The sequence below is a fragment of the Apaloderma vittatum genome, unplaced genomic scaffold, assembly GCF_000703405.1.
Source record: "Apaloderma vittatum isolate BGI_N311 unplaced genomic scaffold, ASM70340v1 scaffold25396, whole genome shotgun sequence".
NCBI classification, from domain to species: Eukaryota; Metazoa; Chordata; class Aves; order Trogoniformes; family Trogonidae; genus Apaloderma; species Apaloderma vittatum.
Window position 1 is genome coordinate 1,766 of NW_009720453.1, and position 16,418 is coordinate 18,183.

The window sequence follows — 16,418 nt, forward strand, 5'->3', positions numbered from 1 at the left end:
AGAACCAATAGATAAACGTTGGTGAGTACCTGGCTTCCAGTCAGGTTCAACCCACTACACCAGTCTCCCCTGGCTGCAGTAGTGCAAATACTTGTCACTTTGATGCTCTGAAGATAATCCTACTCATTTCAGTTAACAATTCATCCAAGCATCATTCTTTCCTCAAGTAGTTAAGGTCTTCATTAATGCACTGAACTTGATTGTTTTTTTTTTATTTCAGAATGTGCAACTGGACAGGGTTTTGTCTAGGACTTCCCTGTACTCACCTTGGACTGTCTGACTTTGGCCGTCCCCTGACTCCACACGCAAGATCTGGTACCTTTAATTACAGCATTCACTGTGATAACTGATTTCCAGATCACTGCACATCGCTCCATTTCTGCCTCTGAGGATACAACGCATCACTTAATCCTGTGGCGTTTCTCAGTTACATGCTACCAAGCTTTCTCTCCAAGACCCTTATCCTAGTTTTCTGAAACGAGTATTCTTTACCTTTCTCCAATCTAGACTGAAGGTGAATATATATGGAAGCTCAGTGTCTCTCACAGGGCACTTTCTTCCTTATCTGAATCCAGAATGTAACATATAGTGTCTCTCCTGCAGCTCACCTGCACATGTTGCCACGATGCATATGCAGAGGTCTCTAGCTATGACCACCTCCAAAACCTGTCAGATGCACCTACTGGCTGCCAATTTGTTTACTTGCTGCTCAACCCTACCTCTTGGTAAAAGAAAACATTCCACTCAGATCGCAACTACATTTGACAAGATGTCATAGTGTTTCCCCAACAATTAAAATTTCTCCACCCAAAAGCACAGAACACGTCCTTCTATTTAGAGAACTTGCACGTGGATGAATACATGATGCAACAGTTGCTCTATGTCAGCTTACATCAGCTAGAGAAACTGTTTGTGGATACTTAAAAAGATAGAATACAGAACATAAGGATAAGCTCTTAATCATCATCAAATTAATTTGTTTTGCACAAGCAATCGATGCTAAAGATAACTTGTTTAAAATTAAATAAAAGCATTTACTTACCATTGGAAGCCTGGATTGAAGCATCTGGAGATCATCATAACCATAAATCTGCTTAAAGACAGATAAAAATAAAACATCATTATAACACTTTTCTCTGACATTGACCAATCTGGGGCTTTAAGCAGAGTTTTATCTAGGCACAGTCTATTCTAAATGTGTACAGTTATAACACTGCATTGTGCCATCTTGGCACACTGTGGCGTTTTAAGGCTAGAAGAGCTATGCTTAAAACGTCTTGTCACTCTGATGCTGTATCCTGGTGACAGCAGCCCTCTAGAGAGGAGTTCGACCCATCTCCAATACTGTTTTCACAGATGCATCATTCATCAACTTGTGAAAAATCTACACAGCATTCAGATTTGGAAGTAAGAGCAACAGCCTTCTTTGCTGCAATCGTTACTTCTGAGAATAGCAGAATTTAAGATTCAATGACTAGACAACAAAGCAACCTATGGTATCACCCTGTATTCAGTGTCATGCAGAGAGATGATTAGAATAAAGTTTCCAACCCAAAACCAGATAAACAAAAATGTGTGGATCCTGGTCAGACATCAACAGCTACGTGCAATCTTTCAAGTAAGACAGATAGGACACATGGCACATTTTTACCATTATTATAGCAAATTCATTCCAGAAACACAAACCTGAATGAGTCTAATTTTATTTCAAGACTCTAAAACCTGCTACAACTGAAAAAAACAGCAACACAAATGTTTAGCTTCAACAGCAGCCAAATCAAAGTCTGTACCAACAGTTCTGCAGTTTACTATCAACAGTAAACCCCTACTGAATAAATTTCATATATTCTTTAGCATTTGGAACAAGAATTCCAGATGTGACGTGTAAACAGAAATGTCTCAGCATAGACAGCAGCAGGTCTGGAGGGCCCACCTGCACCAAGGGTTAGGCAATCAAGGACAGGAACAGTTGAATCACTTACTGGGTAGGCAGGCAGAAGTCCTCCAGGTCCCACAATATACTGGTTATGCAACAAGGGTGGTACACCTTGGGGCAGGTTTGGGGGAGCTTTGCCTGTAGAATCAAAATACAGACACTTTAACAAGCATCTAGAGAAAAAAAAAAAGGCTTCAGCATTGAGACAAGACAACTCACAAGCCCTGGCAGCTGAGTGTAGCTTGTAAAGAGCAGAACTACGCAGAAGAATTTTGGGCTGGTTAATGAAAATGCTCAAAATAGCCTGAAAAGTTTCACCATGCCTCAAGGAAGGTAAAGCACAGGGTATGTTAAGACTGAAAATAGTCCTCTTGGAGAACAGTCTGATTTTGTCATTTACTTTGTCCAAGAAGACTACAAAAATCACACAGTCTTCTTCCTTCCTCAGTCCTCTCCTGAAGGCAAAATATAGGCATCTAAGAGAGCAGATTCTCTCCTTTCATTTTCAGCTCTGTCAACACATTCCCCTTTATCACCAGCAGTAGACAGGAAAGCACTAAATGCTGCCAGCGTGCCTTTTTGTGGATAACTTACTGCAGCTGGGAATAGCAAAGAGAAGACCAAAACAGATCCAGTTGCTTCTGTGAACCAGCGGTAGGAAACAAAGTAAAATTAAAAAAAAAGCACTTGAAGCAGTCATTAGGCACAATTTACAAAATATGGGAATGAGAAACCCTTCCATAACTAAGTTTGATCTTAATATTTAAGCCGTTCACTCCTCTCCATACAACTTCCTTTTAGCAGTTCAGGTTGATTAGAGAAGCGAGAGAATTTTGCATTGCTTCCACTTCAGTGCAAGAACACTCCCCAGCTTTTCTGTGGACCCTTTTTCTGAATGAAGTACTATTTGTTGTGGAATGACCCAGGCAATAGACACCTTTTTTACTTTGTGTAGGTGTGGAAGCAGTGATGTGGTTTATGACAACAAGGACACTGCAGTATATTTTGATCCCGCCAAACGAATTCAAGTTACAGAGAAGACTGAAATTAAAGCTAATGAGAACTCACAGTCAAGAGCTGATCATAACCTGGAATACAAATCTCCTTGCCCCTAACTTCCAGAGTCAGAACTGCTGCGGTGTCTATTTATAAAGCTCTTTGGCAATGGAATGTGCTATATAAATGTCACATAACACCCTAAGAAATATTTAAAATACACAAAACCAGACAACTTGATTTTATAAGCCAGCAAATAAAGCATGCTGAAAATGCTAGTCAAGAGTGTGAACTTCTCAGCGTAATTATGGCTGGTGAGATGCTTAACTGACAGCCCTGCTGACTGAAGTCCTCTGTCTATCCACATGATCTGTTAATATTGCAAACCTGAAGACACTAAGGGAGCTGCCCGTGTGCTAGCAGCTGGTATGGACACACTGGTAACACTCAGACCAAGGCTGTTTGTAGTGTTCATACTGCTTGCCATGCTGACAACCGAAGAGGTGGTGCTAGTGGCTGAAGTCGAAGCAGTTGAAAAGGTTGTTGAGGGCTGGAGCGAAGTTGTGTTCTCAACACTAGTGTGCTAGAAAGGAGACAAAAACAATGAGGATCACAGAGCAAATAAACCACAGTGCAAGATGCTGGGGGAGAAATGAAAAAAACCCCAAACATCAGTCTTTTAAGTAACAGCAGCACATGCAGAAGATATGTTTTATTTGTAATCCCACGCAAGCAATTAAGTTGCTTGCCTGTGATTTTTAACTATTCAAAGAAAATAATTTTATGAGAGTTAAATTAAAACAACTATATCATCACAATTATACCACAGTAACTCAAATGTCATCCCATTGCATTATTTCTTGCCCTTCACCTGTATAGTCCACTAAGCCAGTATTTTTTATGTTAAATAAAACCCTATATTCCTCCAAAAGACAGTATTTGTTTTGAAAATACAGGACACTGTTATCACGATTTCCTCAATGCACGCGCGGAATTTAAAAGCTTATAACTGCAGTGTGTGACAAGAGAGTCAATGTGGTAGACTCGAACAGAGACCAGATGTGTTACAGGAACACAAAAGCATTAAGGAGTTCCTGGTTTGAATCCAGCACAATACAGTGCCTTAGCTGTAAGCTGATCACACTAGCAAAGAGTGTCATCAACACATAGAAGCAAAAACAATTCTCACAACAAAGAAGGACGTTTGGTTAAGGGTAATTTTTAAGTTATATACTCAGTAGGGATGGGGCACTACAAACCAAAATACAGGCATGAAGAAAAGCAGTTACGTAGCTGCACACCCCAAGTGGGATTGTATAGAAGTACCTCATTGCAGAACAAGGCAGTGTCACTCTGACTCTGGCTTGTGCAACCTCATCTAGAGCACCGCGTTCACTACCATTCGCCTCATTATCTCAAATGCATAAATACACAGGTGACAACAATGACACACGGCAAACTCTCAAACCATCATCCACGAGACATTGCTTATGACATGTATCATTCCCTCCTCTGCATTTTGCCAGCTAACCTCCCCAGTAGAGACTGCTAACAGTCCGCATTTTGAAGCAGTTTCAGACAATCACTTCTAAATATTTTTAACACATTTTTTACAGGAAATTCTCTGTTGCCCCCCCCCACCTTGCTGGCATGAAAACTGCCTCTGCAGTTGTGTGACTGGCAAGCCTCTTTAATAGCTATCCCTGATCTAGCACAAATCACCAGTGGTAAAAGCCTTTTTTCACCACCAGAGGGCTGGCAGTCCTTCTTCCCTGAGATGAGGCTCTTGCTTTGGTTCTTGGTGTCCTGGGACGAAACCAACTTCAGGAAAGGGTCTTAATCATCAGAAAAACTGACTATATAGCAAACATCTGTCGAAATGCAAATAGGACTTACTGCATGTGACGTGTTTGAAGACAACACTGAGGCAGGGGAGAGGCTGCTTTGATGATTGGAAAGCGAGCTAGGAAGAATTTGCAAAAAATTAATAAAATTAATTTTCCCTAGAACTATTTTAAATATATTTATGAATGTGTGTGTATATATATATATATATATACACGCACACACGTACACATACACAAACGTGGAGTAGGTAGTAGGATATTAGTTGGAGAGTAAAAATGGCAGATGTGTGTATACACATACACACACACCCCTACAGGCACTTTTTCCATTAACTAATCTCCTACTACCTTTTACTGGAAAAAATGAATTAGAAACAACTATTACTAACAATAAACATCTAAAACGCCATTCTTCTGCATTCATCCATCTACCGTATTTTTAGAAAATCAATAGGTGTTTCAGGAATTATATAGCAATGACTCTAAAACACAAAGTCCAAAACCAGGTTTGCAAAACATATGGGTTGTTACTCATTCTTTCCCTTTGCAACTGCTGCTGCCTACCACAGGGCACAGGTATTAGTTAAGTGAGGCACTGCTTTAGTTTGACTCACTATGGTATTTCTCACATTTTAAACCTGCACAACATTAGTTCAACCAACCAGAACTGCAGGGTCTTTGTCCCATTACTCTGCCAAGAGCCCAAACACATTCTCTAAAGACATGGTTCAAAAAACAAAACAAAACACCCCCAAAAAGGCAAATAAAGAGCATCTATGAAAGTCTAAAATTAGACATACTACCTGGTAATTTAATCAAGGCCAGTTTATACCACTACACCCCACCAAAAGCCATTTCATCTTTGAAAAGATGAATCAGAACTATCAGTTTGGTGTATATATACACTGCAAAATATAAAAATAAAGACTCCCCTGCTGAAAACCATCAGCAAGTAACTTTTAGGAAGAAATTCTGCTTTAACACCACCTTTACTCCCTAGCTCATCAGGCCTGTGAACTTTCAATAGCAACCGTAGCACCAACATTCATTGGCAATCAAAGGATCTTTTAAAGTCTGTCTGAAAGGCAACTGAAACTTAAACACTTATACTGACAGAAGTTACACCCTACATTTGAGGTTGAGAACCTACAGCACAGCATGGAACAAACAGAATGAACACTGAACAACTGCAAACAAAACAAAGCCATAAAGAAACCCACACGGTTTGGTACTCAAAAAGCGCCTCCTCATGTGAGATCAGAAGCAAGAGAAAGCCTAACTATAACAAATATTTTAGTATTCTTTATAGAAATAGCCACAAGAAAACACAGCAGTTTTCACAAAAAAAAGCGCTGTAGACTAAATTATTTGCCTTAATTAAGAGCAAACACTTTTGGCAATTCTCTAACATGTAAGACTGGAATAAATTTTGGCAGTTTCACCGAATAATTTTACTTCGATTCTTTAAAATCATTTCCCATCTGCAGGAATTACAATGACACCACTTCAGGCAGCAAGGAAAGTAATAGTTCTGTCCAACATACAGTTTTAAACCAGTCCCTTGTCCACTCTCCCCAGCTCTTCTAATAAGCCTTGATTCACCATCTGACCTGTGGTAGAGACACAAGACAGGAGCCACCAGCACAACCAAGTCAGACATGCTTGGAATTCAGGCATCATCTTTTCATGGCACTTGCTATCTGCGCAACAGCATCAACCCTCCAACCAACATTTCCACCAATGTATACAGCTTTTCAACAAACATATGTTGAGAGATGTTTCTAATATGAATGGGTTAATTCTTTGTTATTTGACATATTTACCTTCTATTTTTTCAACGAAAATGCTAGTGTATTAAAAGAGAATCAACTACTCTTAGCTGTGGAACAGGGGAAAAAAATTTTAATATCGCATCAAATTATCTTCTTACATTAAAAAATACAGAACAAAAGTGAGTATTAAAAACGTAACTCAACCAGTATAGCCTCAAGATTTCACCTGCCTGAGGACGAAGCTCAAGCGACAGGCACTGAAAAAATCAGAGAGATAGTGCAAATGAGCTAAGCTGTGACGAATGCACTTCTGGGAACACCAATCTGATATTTCAAAGTGTCTTAAGGAAATGTCTTAGAAAAAGAAAAAAACATACACTTTCCCTGTGGAATTACTTCTGGGTTTCTCCTTTTAAGAAATACAAACATAAATGAAACTATAATGTTTCAAAATTAACCAGGGAAGTAGACCGTTAAGGAATGATTTCAAACATATGACACTAAACAAACAGCAGGCACTGTGGACAAAATAAGAAAAACAAACTAGGGGAATCAGTTCAGCTAAAAGGATTGAAGCAAGCCCCTTGAAACAAAGTTATTTATCTACCAGGAAAACTTTAGGGCAGCAGCTGCTCTATGGTTAAGAGGCATCCCAGAGCTCAAACTTCTCAACCAGAAACATCCTCTTCTCTTCTGAATCTAATTCTAGCTTATGTCAAAAGGGACCCTGGTGTCTGACAGCCCCCACTCACCATCACCCTTACGTTTGCCCTTTCCCTCAAACTGAACCCCTTTCAGTTTATTACAACTCCTACTGTACCTGTTTAACTGGGAAAGTGAGCCGCTGGCCAGATCACTGGGCTGAGGCAAGCTGGGCAACGTTACCGCGTGCTGTGATGCCGAAGGCAGAAGTGAAGCAGTGGTGGATACCACACTAGGCAGGGAACCAGCAGAAGGTAGCGAGGGAGAAGGCTCTGTCTTAGGTGCTGGAACTGACGGAGTAGCTGCAACAAGTTACAAAGAGAGATTAAAAGATATATTCCATCCCTGCCTGGATTCAGGAACTCAGTAGTAGTATTTTTCCCCTGGTTTACACAAACCTGACCATTAAGAACTAGTAACATCATAAAGCAATCTGGCTATTGAGGAAAATTCAAACAGCAACAGAACTATAATTTTTTCCCTTTAAGATCTTCACCTACAATAGATTTATCATTTTCACTCCTGCAAAAGTAGTAAAATATAGTCTTTTGCACTCCACCTCCCACTATCTGGATTATTAGCTTTTGCTCACAAGTCCACCCTCTTTTTAAAATACCTTGCATTTGGTTCTGCAAACTAAAGTCATCTGCACTTTACAAGGCATTGTACAAATCCACTTTTACCTACATAGCTAGAGCTCTGCCTTTTCCTTCCAACCTACACAGCACTTTTGATGACTGAGACTGAGATCACTGGAGTACAAAGGCACATATAACATCCATTTGGAGTACTCAGTCAAATGTGTAACACAGTAGAATAAAAGAAGCTACAGTGAAAGGCCACAATTGAGCACAGCATTAGGCGTTTTTTAATGGCCAAAGAGTTGTCAAAAATTACTTTATTTGACCTACATAACAAAAAGTGTTCAGCTTTAATATTATTTTTTAGGCTACACAGAATAAAACAGGTGTGCCTTTCCACAAGATCACTATACTGTAATACAACACTGTGCAAGTCTACTGTCCAATGCAAATCCCAGCTATTTCTACATTTATTTCTTGTCCTGCAAAGATAATATAAAGAATTAGAAGCACTCACTCACCAATAAAACTCAGAAAGTTGAGCCCTGCCTTCTGCTGGGCCATGCTTCCATACCACAACAGAGACCACTACCTAGCGGATCATCACTAACTCACAATGCCGAACAAAACTCAGATACACACTTGGAAGTTATGCATCACTGTTTTATTCATGTTATTGGTTTAGCTTCCTTGCTAAATGGCTCAAGTCAAGTTGCTGGACTGAGTGCTATGCAAACAGAAACCAAGGGGTCTCAGCCTTGGCAATGAGAATAACTGACCACAGAGAAGGAAATTCAGGTGACAAACAGAAACAGAGTTATGAAGGCAGCAACTATATCACCTGATACCTCCTGACAAGACTCATACAAAAGTAAGTAAATAATATCTACAACTCTTAATACATTTAGAGTACGTTTCCCTTCTTCAAGTAAATATCCTCAATATAAGGGACAGAAACACCATCTTCATTAAGATCCCTTTAAAGATGTCTGAACATACGTGAAAAAGAAATCCAGGAGACAATTAGGATGGTTAAAATTTTAACACACCAGTCATGCTTTGAATTAAGGATTTAGGAAGCAGGAGATCTGGATGTTAAAGGACACAGCAGTGAGGATGAGAGATGAACAACTAAGAATATTATCAGCATATACTGTAGTGAAAGGTCAGTACTTTCAACTGGCATAGAAGAAGGTACTACTTAAGCTGGTACAGAATAATTACAAAAATGTTAGGAATTCTCAGATCTTTGTATTCCATAGCAAAAAGACAAGCCCTGTAGGGAATTTCAGAAATTGTTTATCAATTCTGTACACGATAGCAAGAAGTCCTCCTCTTAAGAATTTGTCTTCATATGTAACAATATTTTAAGTGGGTATACACACTTCTCCTGCTCATTTAAACTCACCTCGGCACTAACAAATCACTGTTTACAGGTACAAATACTCAACTTCTTTCTATTCAGAAGTATGGGGGAAAGAAGAAAGAAAAGACTGCCCTCCTAGTGACCTACCTGAAGAGATATTTAAGAGGGGCTCAGACCTAAAATTTAAGTGTTGGAATTCCAGAAGATGTTAATTCACACTGTTGCTCTTGAAAACTTCCAGAGAGCAGCACATAAAGGCCAGAAGAGTGAATACTATAATCATTTTAACTCCAGGAAGAGGACTGTAGGGGTGCTACAAGTAAAATACCACGTTAGAAACAGGCCAAGCTGAAGATAACAGTAATGCCTGTATTAGAGTCAGTACTATGTTACAGCTACTCCCCTGCAAGCCACCCTGCAGAGGGAGCATGTGAGTCATCCTTAATCCCCACGGGCTTGTAACCAGGCACCAGTAGCACTACACCCAGTGAGAGGGGCATTTAAAGAATATGACTTTGTTTCATGACAGCTAAATGCTACTCACAGCTTCCCAACTGAGAATAGGAAGTAGTGCTGAGAAATTTTGTATTGATTTTTAATTAATTTTCTTTTAATTTTACATTAAATAATTTTAGCAGGTGAACACAAAAGGAAAAACAGAAGCAAAGCAGCTTCTCTAATTCTAAGACTACTTAAGTTTGTAGACTTAATAGGGTTGTGTTTTCATGCTTCAGTTTTAGTCGAGAAGCAAGCAGTGTATCCTGTGCAAGTACAAAGTAAACTCAGATGGGTCAGCCAAAAATTAGTCAGGGAGAACAATAAAAAAAACCCTTAAATCAGATGTCACTGTTACAGCTGGGTGCAGAACAAGTAGTTAGGAAAGATCAGAAAGTCCTGCGCACAACCAAGCTTTGTAAACTTACTGTCAAGAGATGCCTGTGTTCTGACACCGCTGTGCCCATTCTGTAAGCAAAGGAGAAATTAATTAATAAATCTTAAAGTTATATTAAATTTTCAGACTGAATCACACATCAGACATGCTTCATGCAAAATTCTCTATTAATTCTAATATACAAAAAAGGCAGAAAATTAATTTTTTACTGCCTTTAACAAAACCACGTAATAGTTGTCTCAAGTGCAAGGTGTCCTGAACATACGTAATTCCATACACGGCCCATACTACACCCATCAGCAGGAGACCTTCCCATGTACTGTATATAACAAACTGACACGAAAGAAAGAATTGCATTAACATATAGGAAATTGTTGTGCTTTTTGATCTAACGCAACTCACAATTTTAACTATCCAAGTTACACAGAGACGCCAATTTTTTTCCACTGAAAGATATGACTTGAGAAGCACCAGTTCTTTTTTTGGATAACGCTGGAGTACAGAAGTGGATAGTCTATGCTTGATCCTCACCAGTACATACGAGCTAGTGCAGAAGACAAGTGTGACTGAGCCATTACACAACAAAGGCCAGAAGTAAATAAACTTACAAACTCTCACAAACATTTAATAAATAAAGTTTTCTTAAAACAAACCTACATTTCATGAACAAAGAGAGTTAAGCGCTTTTGAATCTCCAGAAAAGATCCTCTCTGTCCTAGATTAGACATCTTCCGATGCTTTTTAAAATAAAACATTAAACCAGTTCTCACTGGTGTTTAAATACAACAGAGGAGTAATGTTGCAAGGGTCACAAACAGGCCCCAAAATTGGGATCCATTTGCTAGATGCCATATAAATTTAGTAAGTAATATACCTTTAGATAACAACTGTCAAGTCGTGGCAAAATACCATAACTAGTATTTATATAGAGATAGCTAATTTTTTAAAAGCCAAGCTTGAGGGAAGGAAACTTATATAGAATGTTAAGTGTTACTAAGAAAAAAGATCAAAGAGGAATTTAAGATGTCAAAACCTGTAAAAATTAGAGGCTCTTATATTCCAAACACAGTATGGCTAAAAAATGGCTACGCAATTGGAAAAGCAAAACCAAATAACAAGGTGGGCTTGGGAATCAAAAATAGCACTTCACTTGGTTGAAATGACTAACACAGCAGCGTAATACGAGCCTAACATGGATAAGATTATTTCACCTTTTTCCAAGATCTTATTTACGATATTCGCTCACCGTAACTGCAACAGAGGTGGATTCAGACGGAGGCATGGAGCTTTGGTACGCTATCCTACTATGCACAGAAGTCTGGTCATAGGAGGAAGTTGTTGTTACTGGGCTAGTGCTCTGGGATGAGCAGGTCAGACTAGAAGAGGTGATGGCAGACGTTGTGTACGTGGACTCCTGTACTGTATTGGATATTGGCAAAGAGGTATTCAAAGGATCACTGGAAAAAGTAAAAATTATTTAAGCATCTTGGTAAACAACATCTCAAACATCCATAAAATTATTAAGTCCTACACGGTTATCTTCAAGTATCTCAAACATGCAGTCAATATAAATAACAATAACAATAATAATAATAATAATCATCATCATCATAGAAAATCTAATCATGAAAAAATACATAATTTTTCTTTAGTTTGCAGTAATCACTGCTCCAAAATCATCAGCTGTACTAAGAACCATTCACCTTCACGCCACGCAACCAAAACAAGCATTTACATACAAACACTTTTCAGTCATGGTATTCCCACCTTCTCAAAGGATAAATTAATGATCATATTTTTTGAACAATTAGATCCATAAAGCCTGGTATACAATGAGAAAAATGCTGCCTCTTTTTACAACAGAATTTTAACATTACAGTAGCAGTCAGAATGAATTATGCAAAGAGGCAAAAGTAATTCAAAACATGCAGTAGTGTTTTACTTTCTGAAGAGTTTAAATAATTTCTAGAAATAGAAATTAATGTCAAAGTTTATTTTTACTAGTATTTCTGAGTTAACTTCAGGAAGCCAATTTTGGAATCAGTAAGAAAGGAAAACAGGTTACTGTGCATTGGTATTTATCACTGTCTATTTTAGCGTTTCAGTAAGAGCTTCTGCAAACTGAAAGCCCGGTTTCTTTTCTCATCCCTTAAGAGCATCAGATCTGTAATCTAATGCTAATCTACTAACACACATACATGGCACAAAGGGTCACCTCTCTCAGGTCAAAAGCAGAAAAATTCTGGATGTGAGGAACAAACTCTAAAACAAATTTGAAAATCAGGACAATTAAACATGAGAAAGCAATTCTATAAAAGGTAGCCTATTACAAGATTATTTACATTCATGTCATCTCCAGCACCGCATCAACTCATCCACTGGGATTCTGACTGTCATTAGAAAAATATTTCTCCTTTAAGATGCCATCTATAGAAAACACTTAAGCCTTACATGTCATCTATTTCGTCTTCCCATTACGTAATAACTGTGCCTTAATGTTTTTGGCACAGACTTGACCCCCTAAAGAAGATATGCACGAGGGGAACTCACACGTACTTCACAGATTTTGAGTACAAGCTATTGTTTGTTGCCTGGCTGGTATTCTCACTGCTTGAAGTTGATCCAAACTCTGGGAGCGCAGGCTCTGATCCAAACTCCAGAGCTCCAAACTGAACATTTAACCCTGTCACATCCGCTGATCCAGGCATCTCCACCGCAGAGGCAGGAATCTTAAAGAAGGGGGGAAAAAAAGCCACAGTTCTCTTGCATACACCATCTGTATTAAATGTACAAGTAATTGACACCCTATTCTCCCTTAATTACAGATTTCTTCCATTGTAGATGTAGCTAGCAGCTGAGGCAGCAAGAATGCCCAGATTACATCAAACTAACTAACTATAGTCTTCTAACCTGAAATTAATTCATTGATTCTGTGCCCTGATCCGGATCCGAAAGAGTAAGTAATTCTAAAGTATCAGTGTCATCCATGTCCATCCCTCTTCAAACAACACTAAACCTGTGGCTACTAAGTCAACCCCAAATCACTTAGCAACAATCATTTTCCACACAGAGTAACCAGACACATGCCTGGGAGAGACTGTATCACTGTTATTTTAGGCCTAAACACTATCCAGGTTACCATTTCCTGCTTTGTGAACATGAAATGTATCATGTGTAAACATGACATATCTTTCTCCCTAGCAATTTACATAAAAAGTAGAATCATAGAATCTTTTAGGTTGGAAAAGACTTTTAATATCATTGACTTCAACCCTTACCCTAGCAATGTCAGGTCCATCACTAAACCACGTCACTAAGTACCACATCTGCACACCTTTTAAACATCTCCAGGGCTGGTGATTCCACCACTCCCCGAGGCAGCCTGTTCCAGTGCTTGACAATCCTCTCAGTGAAGAAATTTTTCCTTATATCCAATCAAAACCTCCCATGGCACAACCTGGGCCCACTTCCTCTTGTCCTATCAGTTGTTACTTGGGAGAAGAGACCAACTCCCACCTCTCTACAACCTCCTTTCAGCTAGTCGCAGAGAGTGAAAAGGTCTCCCCTCAGTCTTCTCTTTCTCCAGGCAAAACAAGCCCAGCTCCCTCAGCTGCTTCTCATCAGTCGTGTTCTCCAAACTTTTCACCAGCTTTGTTGCCCTTCTCTGGACCTGTTCCAACACCTCAATGTCTGTGTTGCTGTGAGGGGCCCAAAACTGAACACAGGGTTCTCAAGGCACAGCCTCATTAGCGTCGAGTACAGGGACACGATCACTGCCCTGGTCCTGCTGGCCACACGATTCCCGATACAAGCTCAGGCACATCTTTTTATTTGCTAAGGATAAGCGACTAGTCAGTTACACACCTTGGATGCTGGAGTTATCCTCCGTTTTGGTGGTTTTATCTGCTTCTGCTGGGTCTGATGCGCAGTCACTGCCTGATTATCCATAGGTATAGTGGGGAGCTGTAACATTTTGCTGACAGCTGTAGAGGTGTCTACTGGCGACGGCTCTCGGAGTTTTACCTGGGAGGAGAAGGACTCCAGCCCAGGAGGAGGAACAGGAACTGCCTGCATTTGTTGTTGTCGCTGGGTCAGCTGGCTCAGAACTGGGGATGGTTCAGGCTGGGATTTAAAGTCTGGTCAGTGTTGGGAAAAAGAAACATGAAAATTATACTCTGTTCTTCCTCAAAGAATCTGGATGATTTACCATACTTGACAGCTATGATTTTTATAGTTTGTGCAAGTCTCTTTCAGACATAACAGAAGTTTCACATTACCACCGCAATAATAAGGCCAAACATTTGATATTCTTCACTTTAAACAAACAGCTGTGGGCAAGCATCATTTAGCTTTCTTCAAAAACAAGAAAATAAACCTATCTATATAGTCACATAGCATCATATTAGTCCTCAAAAATTGTTACAGATTATTTTAATCAAACACTGTGAGTTTTATTGCAATTAACTGTGCTGGTAAAACGTGATTACTTCCAAGGGCTCTGGTGTTGCAATTTAGAGGTATTACGAGTTACGGCTTCCTGCCCCTACAAAGGAGAAGAATTCCAACAAAAATAGGAAGTCATCTACCACCTCAATCTGGCCTAAAGTCGACAGGTTTTGTCCAAGTCTTCCCCTTTTATTTTTTTCAGACACTGGAAACCACGTAGTGCCTCAGAGCACTGGTCAACAACCATAACAGATACAGTGCATTTCCAGTAAGAAGTCTCTTGGGTTTTTTATTCAGCTGGTAAAGTTGCATTAGAAAGCAACTTAAAACGTATGAAAATATTTTTTTCAAAATTGCTGCTTGTAATAGATTATAACTGGGATCAAATTGGCTACTTCTCTATCCCAAAATATATGCACATACACAAGACAGATACAAGAGCTATCATTTCTCAGAGTGAGGACACTGCTAAGAACTGCATTGCAAAAAACAAGTTTGTGTAGTTGTCAGTGTTTACTCTTACTCAGTTTAAATATCCATACAACTATGAATAGACAAAATGGGTAACCTGCATCATTCTCAGCACACTACAGAAACATTGAGATGTGACATACATATGAAGAAACTAATTCTACAAAATTTATGTAAGGGTTAGAAGAGGAAAAAAAAATGGGGAAAAAGGCAAAATATGGTACAACCTTGTACTCAGTTAGAAGTAGCACAGGCACAATGAAAGTAAGTATTTTCCAAGATTTTTTGAAAAACAAAGTGACATCAAAGTTCCATTTAAGTATTCAAGCACATTTAATCAAAGATGTTGCCACAGGAGGGCTCAACAACTTCTAAAGATCCAGTGACATCAATGGATTGGCTTAAGCCTATCAAAACTGTGACATGCTCATAATGTCTACTACCAGTGAGTAGGTGTAACTCTCACAATGATGTAATCACTTGTATTATTAGGATTACATTCTTTAGAAAAAGTCTTTCTTAAGGCCATTTTAAACTGTTAGGAGCATTAAGAAAATTTATGGGCTAACAGAGAGAAAAGGAAAGAGAAAGCTACATCAAAGCACTTACCAAACTGACTAAGGACTGAGGACTGAGTAATGGGTGGTTTTAGATCCCAGGATGACGTGGCAGTGGTGGTAGTGGTGGTACAGTTAAGATTATTTTGTTGAGAGGTAAACTGACCCAGTCCTGGAGACTTCAACTGGTCCAAGATTTGGGATCCAGTGGAGTTTGACAATTTAGAGGATCCAAGTTCTCCAAAGCCAGAACAAAGTACTGCAGACTACCAAAAGACAAAAAAAAGAAGAGAGGAAGGAGCTGAACATGGCCACAGGGTCAATAACTATACCTGCTATTCCTCAGCAACTAAAACCTCTTTATCCTTAGATTAGTAACAATCGACTAATACAAAACTCAGCATTTGCAGCATATGGCCAGATTCTCTCTGATTATCACCAATACAACTTACACCACAGTGATTGCAACAATACTAATTTACTCATATCCATGCACCTCAAAACAACATGTATTTACTAAGAGTTGAAGTAATTTTTAGAGAATATATGTAAGCACTCAATTTCAAGCCCTCATAATTCAGAAATAGGCAAGTTTCCACAAAAAAAATCAGTCAGGCACATGCTTGGAAATAACACCTCATAGTTTTCTGGCATAGAACTCTTGACTATAAACAAATTATTTCATCCTGAATTAGCATTCTACTCAAACTCATCTGCTCTCTACTCCAAAATTAATACAAGTATTTCATGTAAACCAAGAAATAGCTACTTTACAAAACCAGCAAAAAAGTATGTGTGTGTGAATGGAAGGAATGGAATTCTTAATTAATGAACATTTGCAACCTGAATTTA

General features: G+C 39.0%; 1 protein-coding gene across 1 annotated transcript in view; it reads right to left on the minus strand.

Annotated features, from left to right (window-relative positions):
• Nucleotides 1–1,042: 1,042 nt before the first annotated feature.
• The window catches only part of LOC104269972 (ubiquitin-associated protein 2-like), a gene marked incomplete at its 3' end in the record, with an annotated part of 30,627 nt that continues 15,251 nt past the window's right edge, over nucleotides 1,043–16,418 (minus strand). The window contains exons 6-15 of the mRNA XM_009871027.1: nucleotides 15,619–15,832; nucleotides 13,957–14,228; nucleotides 12,649–12,821; nucleotides 11,339–11,549; nucleotides 10,124–10,163; nucleotides 7,372–7,537; nucleotides 4,829–4,895; nucleotides 3,320–3,515; nucleotides 1,983–2,074; nucleotides 1,043–1,090 (exon numbers count right to left, since the gene is read on the minus strand). Coding sequence (XP_009869329.1) covers nucleotides 1,043–1,090; nucleotides 1,983–2,074; nucleotides 3,320–3,515; nucleotides 4,829–4,895; nucleotides 7,372–7,537; nucleotides 10,124–10,163; nucleotides 11,339–11,549; nucleotides 12,649–12,821; nucleotides 13,957–14,228; nucleotides 15,619–15,832 — 1,479 coding nt within the window. The remainder of the gene's footprint in view (nucleotides 1,091–1,982; nucleotides 2,075–3,319; nucleotides 3,516–4,828; nucleotides 4,896–7,371; nucleotides 7,538–10,123; nucleotides 10,164–11,338; nucleotides 11,550–12,648; nucleotides 12,822–13,956; nucleotides 14,229–15,618; nucleotides 15,833–16,418) is intronic.